The sequence below is a fragment of the Eretmochelys imbricata genome, chromosome 3 (genome assembly GCF_965152235.1).
Source record: "Eretmochelys imbricata isolate rEreImb1 chromosome 3, rEreImb1.hap1, whole genome shotgun sequence".
NCBI classification, from domain to species: domain Eukaryota; kingdom Metazoa; phylum Chordata; order Testudines; family Cheloniidae; genus Eretmochelys; species Eretmochelys imbricata.
Window position 1 is genome coordinate 151,950,219 of NC_135574.1, and position 13,704 is coordinate 151,963,922.

The 13,704-nt window shown below is 45.1% G+C and overlaps 1 protein-coding gene across 3 annotated transcripts in view; it reads left to right on the plus strand.

Annotated features, from left to right (window-relative positions):
- Nucleotides 1-13,704, plus strand: part of DAAM2 (dishevelled associated activator of morphogenesis 2) — a 150,071-nt gene that overhangs the window by 100,552 nt on the left and 35,815 nt on the right. For 2 of the 3 annotated variants that reach the window (XM_077811910.1, XM_077811911.1), the window contains exons 13-14: nt 192-509; nt 8,334-8,441. In XM_077811910.1, the coding sequence (XP_077668036.1) occupies nt 192-509; nt 8,334-8,441 (426 nt within the window). Of the gene's footprint in view, nt 1-191; nt 510-8,333; nt 8,442-11,618; nt 11,652-13,704 lie in introns of all 3 variants that reach the window. The other variant, XM_077811912.1, reaches the window with a different exon arrangement.

Genomic DNA, 13,704 nt, shown 5'->3' on the forward strand with positions numbered 1-13,704 from the left:
TCTGTTACCACAAGGGCTAGAAATTTACTCTTTGACTTTCAAATGAAAGTTGAGATTCTCCCTTATCACAAAACTCTGCAATCTGGGGCCTTAAGAAAAACACCAAATATTGTGAGAGAGAATCATATCAGTTGGCACCATGGAGTTATTGTACATTTTAAACATCCTCTGCTTATTCTTTTGTTCTCCAGCAAGGAGGTGGCATTTCCTTCCCACTCCCTCCTCCACCCCCTCCTGGTGGCCCATTAGCTTTGCCCTCCTCTCTGATGATGGAGTGTTTGCCCCCGCTGCCACCCCCACTCCCATTCTCCAGCAGCCCCCCTCCACCTGCTCCGCCACCTCCACCGGGAGGGCCACCTCCCCCACCTGGAGCCCCTCCTTTCTTCAGCCTGGGGATGATGCCCCCTCCCACAACCACCTTCAGCAGCAGTGGGACCAGCCTGAGGAAGAAATCTATCCCACAGCCTTCCCACCCACTGAAATCCTTCAACTGGGCCAAACTGAACGAGGTAAGACACCGCGGCATCCTTAACAGCAGCCCCATCCTTCCTAGTCAGGCATTACCGCAGGTTGGCTAGTGTCAGTGGGGAGACGTTCAGGGTGTCTGAAGTTGATGCCTTAGTGTGTCTCTTCAGACCAAGGTTGTTGCCCTAAGGGAGGGCATTGTATTCTCTTCCACAAGGTTTCATGGCTACCCTGGAACCCTGTGGGTTTGAACCATGTATATTCCCAGCAGGCCCTAGTGTAGGGCTTCAGCAATGAACCTCATCCCAATGGACTGCATTATCATGACCAAGGCACAGCCTAGACTTTCCTGCATCAGATCCAGGTGTATCTATAACTAGGAGAGCAGCCACAGTGGCTCTTATGACATAAACCAGAACCAGGTGTCCCCTTGGCTAACGCATAGAGCTAGCCCCTTCCTACAGACTCCCATCAGGGAACAAGAGCATCCCTATTGTGTGACCAGCTAGCATGTTGGGAGCAGAGCATAGGGCAGATGTTGCAGAGTTGACTTCTAAATTAGCCTACATTACTCTGTCAGGGGCAGCCTCTCAGAGGGAACAGTGGCCCGTCACTGTCATCACTCACATCATCATGGCCATATGTGGACTCACCTCTGCCCCTCTCACAGTTAGACTCGCAGCTTATTGCCTTTACTCTCCATCTTAGTAGGAGCATTCCTAAGAGACGGGGCAGTGAGAAACGGAAAAGAATTCAAACTGACTGTTGCACAGCTCACTCCTTTTCTGCCACCCCCTGCAGCCACTCCCACCCCTCTGCTTCTCCCCCTCCTGCTGGATTTTTTTTTCTTCCCTTCTCTTTTGGGTGTTTTTTTTCCACAGATTAAAAAAAGTGTCTGTGTTGAATTTGGATAGCTGCCTAGAAACCCACGTTCTTTTTTAGACTGAAACTCACCCGGGGCCCAACTCAGGCATTCGGAATGAGTGTCTGGGGACCTCTGGAATGCCACAAGAATTCACTCTCTCCTCTTTTCTTTAAAATAAAACTAAGTGAAATATTTGCTGCACCGTCTGTGCTTGTCTGTCAGGACCACGTGGGGGTGTGGGAGAGAATGTAAGAGTGGGGATTTATTTTCCTTTTTAGAACATGGGGCTTAATGCGATGAAGAAAAGAAATAACAATACATGTATTTTTTTTTTAAAGCGAGAGGCACAGGTGTTTCTGTTTAGTGCACAGTAACCATAGGCTTATCCTGCCCTCTGGTTAGGAGTGGAGGCAGCTGTGCTAATAAAATTGAAGGGCTGGGTGGTGAGGTGGGTAAAAGATGCTATTTTGGGGAATGTGGAATGGTTTGGGGAGGTGCAGGGGGCAGGATGTTCCTATGGGAGCATTTGTCAGTGTTCATGTTTCGACTTAGTGAGCTCTCTGTAAATCCCAGAGATTGTGATGCTGTCAATTGGAGGGTAGCTGAGACAGTTGTTTTCTGTGATGAAATGTGCCCCATAACTTGATGCTCCTCACTACAAGGGAGAAGGGACATGTTTGAGCCATCTCCCTCAGAGCTGGTAGGTTCCCCAAACCGCTACTGGGCACTTCCTCTCTGCTCATTGCTGTGGGGAGTAACTTATGGATTTTAATCCTACCCTCAGAACCCAAAGTCAAGCCAGACCAAGGCTAGTTTAATGGGATCATCTTTAGTTTTATTTATTTGTTGGCATTTTTATGGTGCTCATCCCTGCAGTCTCTAAGTACCCCACAAATACTAATTTATTAAGCCTCACAACCAATCCACCTTGTAGGAGGTGGTATCTCTATTTTACAAATGGGGAAGCTGGAGCATAGAAATGTTTATTATTATTTGTATCACAATAGCACCTAGATTCCCCAGTCAAGATCCAGGGCCCATTATGCTAGCTACTCTACTCCATCTATTGTGCATTATGAAACTACTGAGCTGTTTTCTATCTCTTGTTATCTAAGCACTTGGCAATAATTATCACATCCCACAATTCTCATGGGCATTCCGGGAAAGGGAATTCACCCAGCGCTCAGCTGGAAGATGTTTGTGCTTTGAGGAAACTGCACCAGCTTACGAACAATGACTCATTAATTCACCCTGAGACACACAACCTCTATTAGCTTTGTTCTGAATTGATGACTGGTGTCAAAGACACTTTGATACCATAGACTGAGCTCCCGTTAATGCCTTCCACACTGCAGCTCCATTCCAGTACTACAATACTGTTTGTTGGAAGCTACTGGTTTTAAAAAGGATGGGGAAGAGACACTAAGCATTGCAGTGTGGCCATTGTGAACTCCCAGGAAGATTTCCTTCTTTGCTCCGAGACTGAAAATGGGGGTTGCTTCCCCCACCAGATCTTTCCATCCTGGGTTTTACACAAGGCCTATGGCATGCTGGGACTGGATATTTGCTATTCGTTCAAATCCACATCTGGAGCCAAGCTTTCAGGGTGTTTAGATCTGGTCCATTTTTTTGAACTGTCTGTCTCTTATCTCTGTATCTTCATAAGTACTAGTATATTAATTTGAAGCTACCAGAGTAACTGGTTTACTTGCCTACATCTGTTCCTGTTCTCTGCTGGCCAGATACTATCAAATGGACTTGCCCAATTAGGAGTCCTCCAACTTCCAGTAGTGGCTCTACCAAATGAGCTGAAAGGGAGTCTCTCTGTAGTCAAACCCAGCGGGAGCTGTGCTGAGATTGCCTCATCAGGAAGGCTTTTGTTCTGCGTATACCACAACATCTCCTGTGTGAAAAGAGCCGTGCAAATAACTTCCCACATAGAGTGGGGAAAAAAAATCACATAGCGACCAAAAGAATTGTTCACCTGAGGTTGAATTTTTCCACAAAAACATGAAACTGTTGCTGCTGTGAAAATGACAAATTTCCACTTGTGGTGGATTCGTGACAACATGGTGGATTTCCTTGTGAAAAGTTGTAGTTGCTGATGGAAAATGGCAAAAATATACTTCTCTACAGGTTATTAATATGGATGGAAAAACCAGTACTTTTGCACAGATATTCTCAGGGTAGAATCTTTGAGTGTTCTGCTTTGATGGGGACACTGTAATTTCTTGGAGAGCTCTGTTCCATGGGGTACTCATGGAGGTACTACTGAAATCAGTGGAGATTCTTCCTTCCTACAGAAAGTGACACACAGGGTGCTGAGACCTTCTTCAGTAGACAGCTCCTTGAACCAGTATGAATGCCATGGCCAAAAGAGTGATCCCCAAATGGGTCCCAGAGTGAGGGGATCCTGCCACTTGGGACTGGCCCTTTTAAAGGGGGATGGGTCTCCACCCGTGACACAGCTAGCTCTCCTCCCCAGGAGGGGAAAATGAAGGTCATGTGACCTGAGTGTCATGTAACTCAACCTGACCTAGCCAAGTGGAGAAAGGGGAAGTGTTGCCAGCAGATGGCTGCAGAAAGGTTGAGAGAGCCAGAGGAAAGGACAAGGCAGGCCGTGGTCTGTGAAAGACCCTAGATAAGCAGGCATTGGGGGGAGTGGCGCTTCAGGAAAGAGCAGGCGGCAACTCAGACAAGCCCAGGAGGGAAAGATGGAAAGGAAGGAGCTAGGGAAGGGCTGAAAACCAAGCTGAGAGGGTGGGCAGAAAAATTAGAGGAGAGAAGACAGACCCCCTTGGGAAGGAGCCATGGACTAGTTTGAGACTGCGGTGCAAAGGCTTTGTGTGTTGTCCAATTTCAAAAACAAACAAAGGAACTCTATTTCCCGGGAAAGGGAGGACTTGTGTTAAGGCTTTAGCCTGAGGCCCAGGTTACAACAGCAAGCCCCTCTGGCATCTGCTGAAGCAGGCTGAAAATGAGAAACTGAGACAGGGCTGCTGCAGAGCCACCCCAGGCCATGAGACAGCACTGTGGAGGTTGCCACCCTGTTACAGAACTACATGGGGAGATAGGGTTGCATCATCTCGCCCTGAAAATGTTCACTGTTGTCTCAGGTGGTTCTTTTTCTCAGATTTTGCTTTGCAATGAAACAGGGCAAAGTAGCTGTTAATCAAAACCATGCCTCCCTTCCAAAAAAAAAAAAACCCAAAACCTGAAGCTACATTTTGCTCAAAATAGGTTTGTTTACATGGGTAAAGAGATCCATTATTAAGAGGGGAAAAATCCATTTTTCACCACGTTTTCAAGCTTGCAATGAAATGTGGAAAAAAAAATCAAATTTCAAGCAGTTTCACCTTTCGGTTGTGAATAGTTTGCATGCATCTAGTGGTTGCCTGTCCTAAAATTCACTGGACATTCACAGTTTTCACAGGTTTTTCTTGACTTGTAGGAGAACTATAGAGTCCTGAATGTGTCTGGAGCCTCCCAAAGCGAAATCATGGCTCACTCATACTGTGAAGTTATGTTGATGCATGATGGAGTCTGATGACTTGGAAACAGCTGGCAGCCATAACGGAGGACAAAGCTGTATGGACCACCTGCCCTGTGGAGCCCCTTGCTTTGTCATCTTCGTAACCCTCTGGGCAAGCAGCAGACTGTGCTTCATTTCAAACACACAAGTGCGGAAATGAAGTGACTGCAGGAAGGTTATAAATATAATACACGAAAAGTCCATGTCAGTAGAGCAAATGCTTTATTATGACTCATCCTGACTAATCCCATGTTTCTCCAACTACCCCACTTCCCACCATTTCTTAGCTAATCACTAGGGGATCCTGGGAAATGTAGTTCCTGGGTTTAGTTTCTCAGTGTGGGCCAAGACTTGTGCAAAGCAGAGAAACCACAGAGCTTGGCAGGCTTGTAACAATTTAAAAAAAAAAAAGTAAAGAATTTTTTATTTTTAAATTGCTAGTTAGGGACCATAAATATTTTTATGGAGCTGAGGGAATCATTTATCATAGCAACCACACTATGTAAGTCTGTTTCTCTTAAAATGCTCAGTCTCTCTGGCCAATGACAAGAAGCTATCAGCCAAGCAGCAAGAGCACAGCAGAAGAAATAGTCTAGCAGCCCTCTGCAGCTTTTCAAGGGTCAGTCTCAACACAAGAATGGAAGGGAGAGCCACTCCGTGTGTGCACTCAGTGTTCTGCTGTTCTGCCCCCACCTCTCTGCAGAATGGCTTTCCTCAACTGCTCTGTGGTATACTTTTTCAACACTTAAGCTGGGCTGTCTGGGATTGAAGTTCTTTTGTTCATGACACACAGACTGTCCCAGCCTTGGATGTGTCTTTATAGGTTCATGTAGTATAAAACCAAGAGATGGGCAAACCAGCTTGGATAAGCCCAGACCTGGTATGAATGTCTTCTGAAATCAGAAGAAGTAGGGGTAACTTTCTGTTTTGCTTTTTTATTTTTTTTCTGGGGAAGCAGGTGACTGGGGTGATGCTCCCTTTGTAGTTCTTTTTCCCAGGCAGATCAGAAATCCACTGAGAATTGCCTCCCTCCCATGATCCTTCTAGCCACAAGGAAAAAGTCACAAAACTATTGGTGAGCCTGTTAGATTCTGGGTTCTACTCCATACAGGAAGGTTTCAAGGGCTGTGATGACCCTCACCCACAGTGCTTTTCCTCCCTCTGTTTATGCATCAAGAGAGGAAGGGTGTTTGTTTTGCTTTGCACCTTCTCACCTTGTTAGGAATTTCCTCCAGACACTTCAGTGCCTGCTCTCCCCCCCCCCCCCCCCCGCTTTTTTTTGGTCCCCACATCAGCTGTTTTTCCTGCTTCCTTGAGCCTTGTGGCTTACAACATTTCTCTTATTCCTCTAAAGAGTGTGAATGGGAAGTGGAACCTGTTCCTATAATGACATGTTAACACACTTTGCTGCATGGGTGAACCTTAGGTACTTCAGAGTTAGAGCCTGTTGGGGGCAGTTTCATTGGCTTTCCTTACTTCCTGTACACAAGACGCCCTTGCTGGGCTGTTCTGCAGCGCCTTCACCTCCAAGACTTCCCCCAGTCCCTTTTATATTTCTATCTTTCTATGTAGTCTGATCTTTTTTCACGTCAACAGGGTGCTATTGCACTCACATTGCCCTGGAGGGACAACATTTGGGGAGGAGAAGGTATTTCAGTCTCCAGGGGCTGTTCAGTCCATGGTGCCTCTCTTGTGACTGCAAGAAACAACAAAATCCTTTTCCTAGCTTAGAATGGCAGCTGGCCTTAAAATTCAAAGGCTTTCAAAATCTCCCTTGTTCCAGTGCCAGTGGAGAGCATAAAGAACGAGGAGTACTTGTGGCATCTTAGAGACTAACAAATTTATTTGAGCATAAGCTTTTGTGGGATAAAATCCACTTCATCGGATGCATTCAGTGGAAAATACAGTAGGAAGATATCTACACACATACACACAACATGAAAAAATGGGTGTTGCCATACCCACTATAACAAGAGTGATCAATTAAGGTGAGCTATTATCAGCAGGAGAAAAAACCTTTTGTAGTGATAATCAGGATGGCCCATTTCCAACAGTTGACAAGAAGGTGTGAGTAACAGTGGTGTGGGGGAAATAGCACGGGGAAATAGTTTTACTTTGTGTAATGACCCATCAACTTCCAGTCTTTATTCAAGCCTAATTTAATGGTGTCCAGTTTGCAAATTAATTCCAATTCAGCGGTGTCTGGTTGGAGTCTGATTTTGAAGGGTTTTTTTTGTTGTAATATTGCGACTTTTAGGTCTGTAATCGAGTGACCAGGGAGATTGAAGTGTTCTCTGACTGGGTTTTGAATGTTATAATTCTTGACGTCTGATTTGTGTCCATTTATTCTTTTACGTAGAGACTGTCTGGTTTGGCCAATGTACATGGCAGAGGGGCATTGCTGGCACATGATGGCATATATCACATTGGTAGATGTGCAGGTGAATGAGCCTCTGATAGTGTGGCTGATGTGATTAGGCCCTATGATGGTGTCCCTTGAATAGATATGTGGGCACAGTTGGCAACGGGCTTTGTTGCAAGGATAGTTCCTGGGTTAGTGTTTTTGGTGTGTGGTTGCTGGTAAGTATTTGCTTCAGGTTGGGGGTCTGACTGTAAGCAAGGACTGGCCTGTTTCCCAAGATCTGAGAGTGAGGGATCGTAGAGCATGTAGTTGTGAGAAGGCTTCTGCCCCCCCCCGCCCCCCAGCCGTGTTGGTGACTCCCTCTTTCATGCTAACCACCTACCGGACAGGGGAAGTCTGCCATACGTTGAGCTGCCTTCACCATTGTGACTGTCAGTGCTGTGGTTTGAGAGGTTGGGATACAGATCACATCTGTTTGAGAGCTGTGGGTATCTTCTGGTGAGGACAGGGGAGCCCATCCAATAGGAGATGATTTGCCTTTAAAGATTGTGAGAGAGTCACTTGGAGGGAAAACCTTGAAGACTCCTTGATACCGTTCAGGGTGTATTCCACACCCACTTAAGGTTTGCAGCAAGGTCTTGTGAAATCTGCAGCTGGAGAGAATTTTGTCTGGGATTTCCCACACATTAGAGTCCTTGCTACATTTCCTTCTTATGATGACAACCCCTGTTACAACATGACCATGTTCATCTGCAGCAATTGCCATTATTGGAAGGAAATGTCCCCATGGGATCTTCAGTGGTATCTGCGATGATGTATTCTAGTTTTGGAAAGTGGCATTTTTAAAGGGGGATTGATGTAATGCAAATTTCAAAATGCCCAGGTTAAAAAAACCAGCCCCATTAAGCTGTATTAATGTTTCTCTTTGGACTAGAAAACTCTCCGACGTCTTCCAGAAACAAAACATTTCCCCAAAATGACAGCAGCATCCTGTGCTGTGCCAAGTCAATACAATAGCTGGGTCTGCCTTGCTGGAATTGGGTGTGCTTAGCTACAGATTTTCACTGTGATTTGTCTCCTGAACATATGATTTTCTCTTTGGATTGTAGGAGAAGATCCATGGCACAATCTGGCATGAAATTGATGACTTAAAGGCTTTCAGGGTGCTGGATCTGGAGGATTTTGAAAAAATGTTCTCTGCTTATCAAAGACACCAGGTAAGGGAGGGCCTCTTTTCCCCCAGCATTGCAGGTCTTGAGTTTTCTGAGACTCTGGATCAGGATGGGACACATTAGTGACTGGACCCTTCACTGGCACTAGTGGGGATGCGGGGAAACCAATAGGGGCCTACTTCTGCTTGAGAGTTTGGTGCTCCCTAGAAAAGCACAAGAGTGGGGAGGTGGGTGGGGAACTATTGGCCAAAGTACAGCATGCTGTTGCCTTGATATTTAATCCAAATGTGTAGCCCTTGGATACTACAGATCCCAGCAGGTAATGCTCTGATTTTGATCTGAGCAGCAGCTAGCTTCTGTAAAGCTCTTGAACTTTGTATTCAGTGTTCCTAATCTCTTTCTATCTTTTTTTCCTCCTTATTCCTCCAGGGTAAAACTCTGGGCAGCTACAGAGTATTGAGCTATGTGACCAGAATTAGCTGTGTTTTGCTTTCTCTTTTTTCCAAACAACATATTGGCCAAACTGGCTGAGTTACAGAATCTGTCCAAGTTACAGATTATGACACTAACATCATACTTTAACAGCAGCCATTTATTAGAAGGTCTTTTTTCCCTTCCTCCTATTCTTGGAAAGCGAGTCACCTGCAATCTGTCTGCTTCCCAGGAATGAGATTCAGCAGGAATGGGACTGTACTTCTACCTCCTTCCCTCCCCCAGATTTCTCTAGCGTTTGGAATGTGTTCAGGGAAACTTCCTTGCAACACTGTAGAATCAGGCCATTGCTCCTGAGTATGAAGACACACACAGAGAAATGATAGCTAGAAGCTATTTTGATGCTTAAACATTGCCCCCTATAGTGCTGCAGAATTACCAAGTAAGACTTAGCTGGCTTTGTTCTCTCACTCTTCTCTCGTCTGTTTAATTCTTCATCCAGTGCTAAACATATAAATTATATTAAAATTATAAACATACTAAAATAACTTGCATAGTCTGATTTAATGGCACAAACCTAAGGACTTTAGTCCAGGCTTCCCTTTCCATCTTTAGCCGGCACCACTGAGTCTACACTAGGTATCAGACTTCTATTATTAGGCAAACTGGTTCCAGTGAAAGAACTAACCTGGGTATCATATCTCCAGTCATCATAAAAGCAGTTTTAGCAGAACTCTTCCAATTTGCTAACCCAAAGATGTCTAGATGAGCATCCCAACTTGGAAGCTTTTGAGGTTCCAGTATATGATGGGAATGTTGCACTTTGATCCTCATTCTGACCCTGCAAATACCTTGATATTTCAGTGGGGTTGCTAGGATTACTGATTTCAGAGTGGTGGTCGTGTTAATCTGTATCAACAAAAAGAACAAGGGTTACTTGTGGCACCTTAGAGACTAACAAATTTATTTGAGCATAAGCTTTCGTGGGCTAAAGACCGACCAGAACTGTCCTAATTTTGGGATGTTCAGAATAGGCAGATTTGCATGAGAAAAGACCCTCAAAATATCCTCCTGAGGTATTTACTCCGCAATAAGAATCCAATTTACTAAGACTAAAGTACATGAAATTCATTCCTTGTCCATGGCTGGCTTTAGGCATTTGCAATAACCACAGCTGTGAGGGGAACCCTGAATCAGTGCCGAAATAGGCAGTTGCCATCTGTACGTGTTAGCAGCCATAACAGCAGCAAGACACCATCACAATGCAGTGGTGTTGCATCAACACATGACATCAAGATGTAAACATTGGAGCTTCATCACTAGGAAAGACCTTCCAAAGTCTTGCCTCCTTTGGGCCCCAGAATCTAAAGCCAAGGCTGTCCTTGTCTGCCAACTCTTAGTTAGAAACATAATATTTATGGCTGCATTACCAACCACTGAAAAGCAGTTTGGCCTGTTCAACCATAATCCAACCTGACCCTAACCCCTTCCCACTGGAATGGAGCCATCCTCTGAGAATGACCTCCAGGAGTCTCAAAATGGTCCTTTTGAACCTTATAAAAATACTATAGTACTTTATAACAGCCCCAGACACTGCAGTATCACTGATGTAAGATATACTAGTGTAGAATACCATAGTATGTTTTTGTACTAAAGGTTATTGACTGTATTCCAGCTTTGGCTTCAGTTTTACACATTTTTTCTTTAAATATTCCTTTGTTTCTTTAAATAATATTTCCTCTTTCATCTACATGCATCCCAATACAAACTGGATTCCAATTAATAAGTCCTCACCTTTTTTTTTTTTTTAAAGCCAAGCAACCAAAGTTCCTCATGAATTAAAATCTGATCAGAACTTTTCCAGTTGATTCACACTTGGTCTTTTCTTCCTTTTTATTGTTGGAAATACTCCACTCTGGCCAACTATGTGTTTACTCTTGACTTTTCATGAGTTCATGACTTTTAAACTTCATCCAAATATCTGTGAAGAAAAATGTCAAAGTAGATCTCTGCTCTTTTGCATTTGAAAGAGAAAGTGAGCCTGTAAATAAGTCATTTCTTTCTTTTGCTGCTATTAACATGGTCTTAATATGTTTTTCCAGTTTCATTTGTTAAACTGCTTCATTTTTAAAGACGAAAGGATCTGTTCTCCTCTCCCTTGGCCCGTGTATCTCCTGCTGGTGCTGTGGGCAGAAGCAGTGTTGTGTCCAGTGAATGAGCATTGGACTGAGAGGCAGGTCTCTTGGACTCCTCTCCTGGACTCTACCACTGACTGTTTGTATGATGTTGACTAAATCACTTGAGCTCTCTGTGATTTAGTTTGCCTGTCTATAAAATGGGGACAATACCAAATGCAGAAGGGTGTCATGAGCCTTAATTATTTAGTGTTTGTAAAATGCCTTGAGATGCTTGGATGGAAGTTGCTCTAGAAGCACAATGAGTTATGATTAATAATGAGGAGCTATGTACATGCATAAGGAGAGGAGAACAGAGCCTGGAGTGTTAACCTTGGCAGCTCTTTGGATAAGGACTGTGGCCTAGATTTTCAAAGGTATCGAGGTGTTGCTCCACTCAGCATTGCAAGCTCAAGTACCATTGACTTTCCATGAGCAGGGCAGTGCTTAAATACCTTTTCACAATCTAGGCCTATGTTATTTGCAAATAATTTTATTCTCTTAGAAAACTGTGTGTGGCTAAAATCTGCCTCTTTGTTAAACTTGGTATCTTTATCTCCGTGGCTAATGTTTGGCATGTTTCCTTCTCTGTTATTTGCGGCTGCTGCCTGCATAGGACCTGCTAACTAACCCCTCCTCCTGTAAGCAGGTGAGTACCACTGTCTGCCTCCTAAAAAACAAACTATTGGCTTGCAAGATTCTCCTGTGGCATGCAGACCAAAGGCAACAGAGAGCACCATGCAAATAAGGGGCCCTGTGCTCATCTAATGCTCGATTTTTTTTCAACAGCTCCTGCCTGGGTGGGGAGGAGGTACAAGGAGCTCCCCTTCTTGCATTTATCTGGGGTGGGAGGAAGCTGAACACAAGCATCATCCTTTCACTCAACTGTATAAAATGTGGAGGTCTCGGTCTGATTTCTATGGACAGGTGACCGCATCATGGAAACCCCATCCAGTGCAGCTTGCCCTCATTGGTCCCCTTCTTGACCGTTTTTAGCAGAGAGCCCAAGGAACAAATGGGACCCAGAATATGAACTCCTTCTCAACCCTAGCAATGCTTTCTGCAGTTCAGTGTGTGACACACCACGGTAGGGCACTGTGGGGAAAGTTTACACTGACCTGCCCGCACCTGCTTTGGAGATTACTTCAGTCTCCAGGCCTATCACTTCAGGTCCCCTTCACCAGCCACAAAAGAGTCAATAAAGAAAGGCTTCTGTCTGTGGGGCAGGAAGATGATGCTGAAGCTTGAGTTGGGAAGGAGGTTTAAGGTCATTTGACAGTGACCCTTCAGGGCAATTGAGAAGGTAGATGAGAGAGGGGTCTGGTTCAGTCCACCTTATTTGGGAGTCTCATAGTCCTCAAAGACCAGGAGGAGAGACAGAATTGTGTGCGAGTGAGGTGAAGAAGTTCAGGCTCCCTTGTCTACTCATCGCACTACGGCCACCTTAAATAAAATCAGAGTAGAGAACACTTCAGAGGAAGGCATAGCTTTCAAAAATGGTTTTGTTCTGCATTTCAGGCCCCACTGTCCTATAGTGAGTCCTGGTCACCAAGTCCCTTCCCAGAAAGTCCTATAAGAACCTTGGCCACCAGGGGAAGCGGATATATGGTTGTGGTCAGCTCATTATTTTTCAGCATGTTAAGGGACAACAAGGGTTAAGGTTGTGTGGTAGAAACAACTCCACAAGGCAAGTTTCTTAGGTTGGGATTTTCACAAGAGCATAAGGGAAATACTCCTGATGGGAGCCTTATCCTTATGGCTGTCTGGAAAATAGGCACATCAGTTATTTCTCTGCTATGTGAGAGTACTAACTAGGGCCTTTAAGTAGTTTGGAGATGAAAAGTTTTAAAGAGGTCTGTTCTAGACATGCCTGTGCAGAGTTTCCATTAGCCGTATTCAGAGTCATACAAGCCCTTTGAGAGGAGAACAGACTCACTAAGCATCTTTGTGTCTCAAGTCCTGGTTAATTCGCCATTACTAGTGGACAATGACAACTGCAGGGTGCTGGTTGCAGCTCTCTTATCCTCAGCTGCCCTGCGAAGCTAGAGCTGCAGGGAAGGGCTACTCTGCTGCTGGCATAAGCTCCCTAACAGACCTGACTCCAGTGGAGGATCAGGGCTAGTGCTAACCTGCTCCAGCATGCCCCTTCCTGCCCCTGACTCAACCCTTTCCTTTTCCTTACGCTGGGGTCTGGAGGGCAGCGGACATCAGAGATGGTTATGCTGCCTCTGCCAGTGTCATACCTGTAGAGATTTCCCCAAGGGGGAATTCTCCCGGGTCAGTTTCTGGCCTCGGTGGGCTGGAGAATCTGGCTCTGAGACAGCACGGGGCATGCTCCTGCTGAACATCCACTGGGCATTGGTTCCCATTTTTATGTGGCGAGTACAGCTGAGTGACTCCAGGGAATTCCGCTCATCATGTCGTTTCTGTGTGTTTCTTGGCATCCCTCTCTCAATGAGAATTTGGCAGGCCTGTGTTCCAATGGTGAATTCAATAGTTAAGAGACAATATAAGGACTCTTATCCAACTGGGATGCAACCTTTCCACACTGCTGGGCAACCTCTACTGCAGGCACTTCCTCCTGGAGGCTGTTCAGGCTTCTGAATAGACCTGTGTTCCTGGGGATATACACACGCAACTGCACTGCACCATAATGCACCCGGTTCTGCTCTCATATTAATGTTACACCAATGTAATACTGT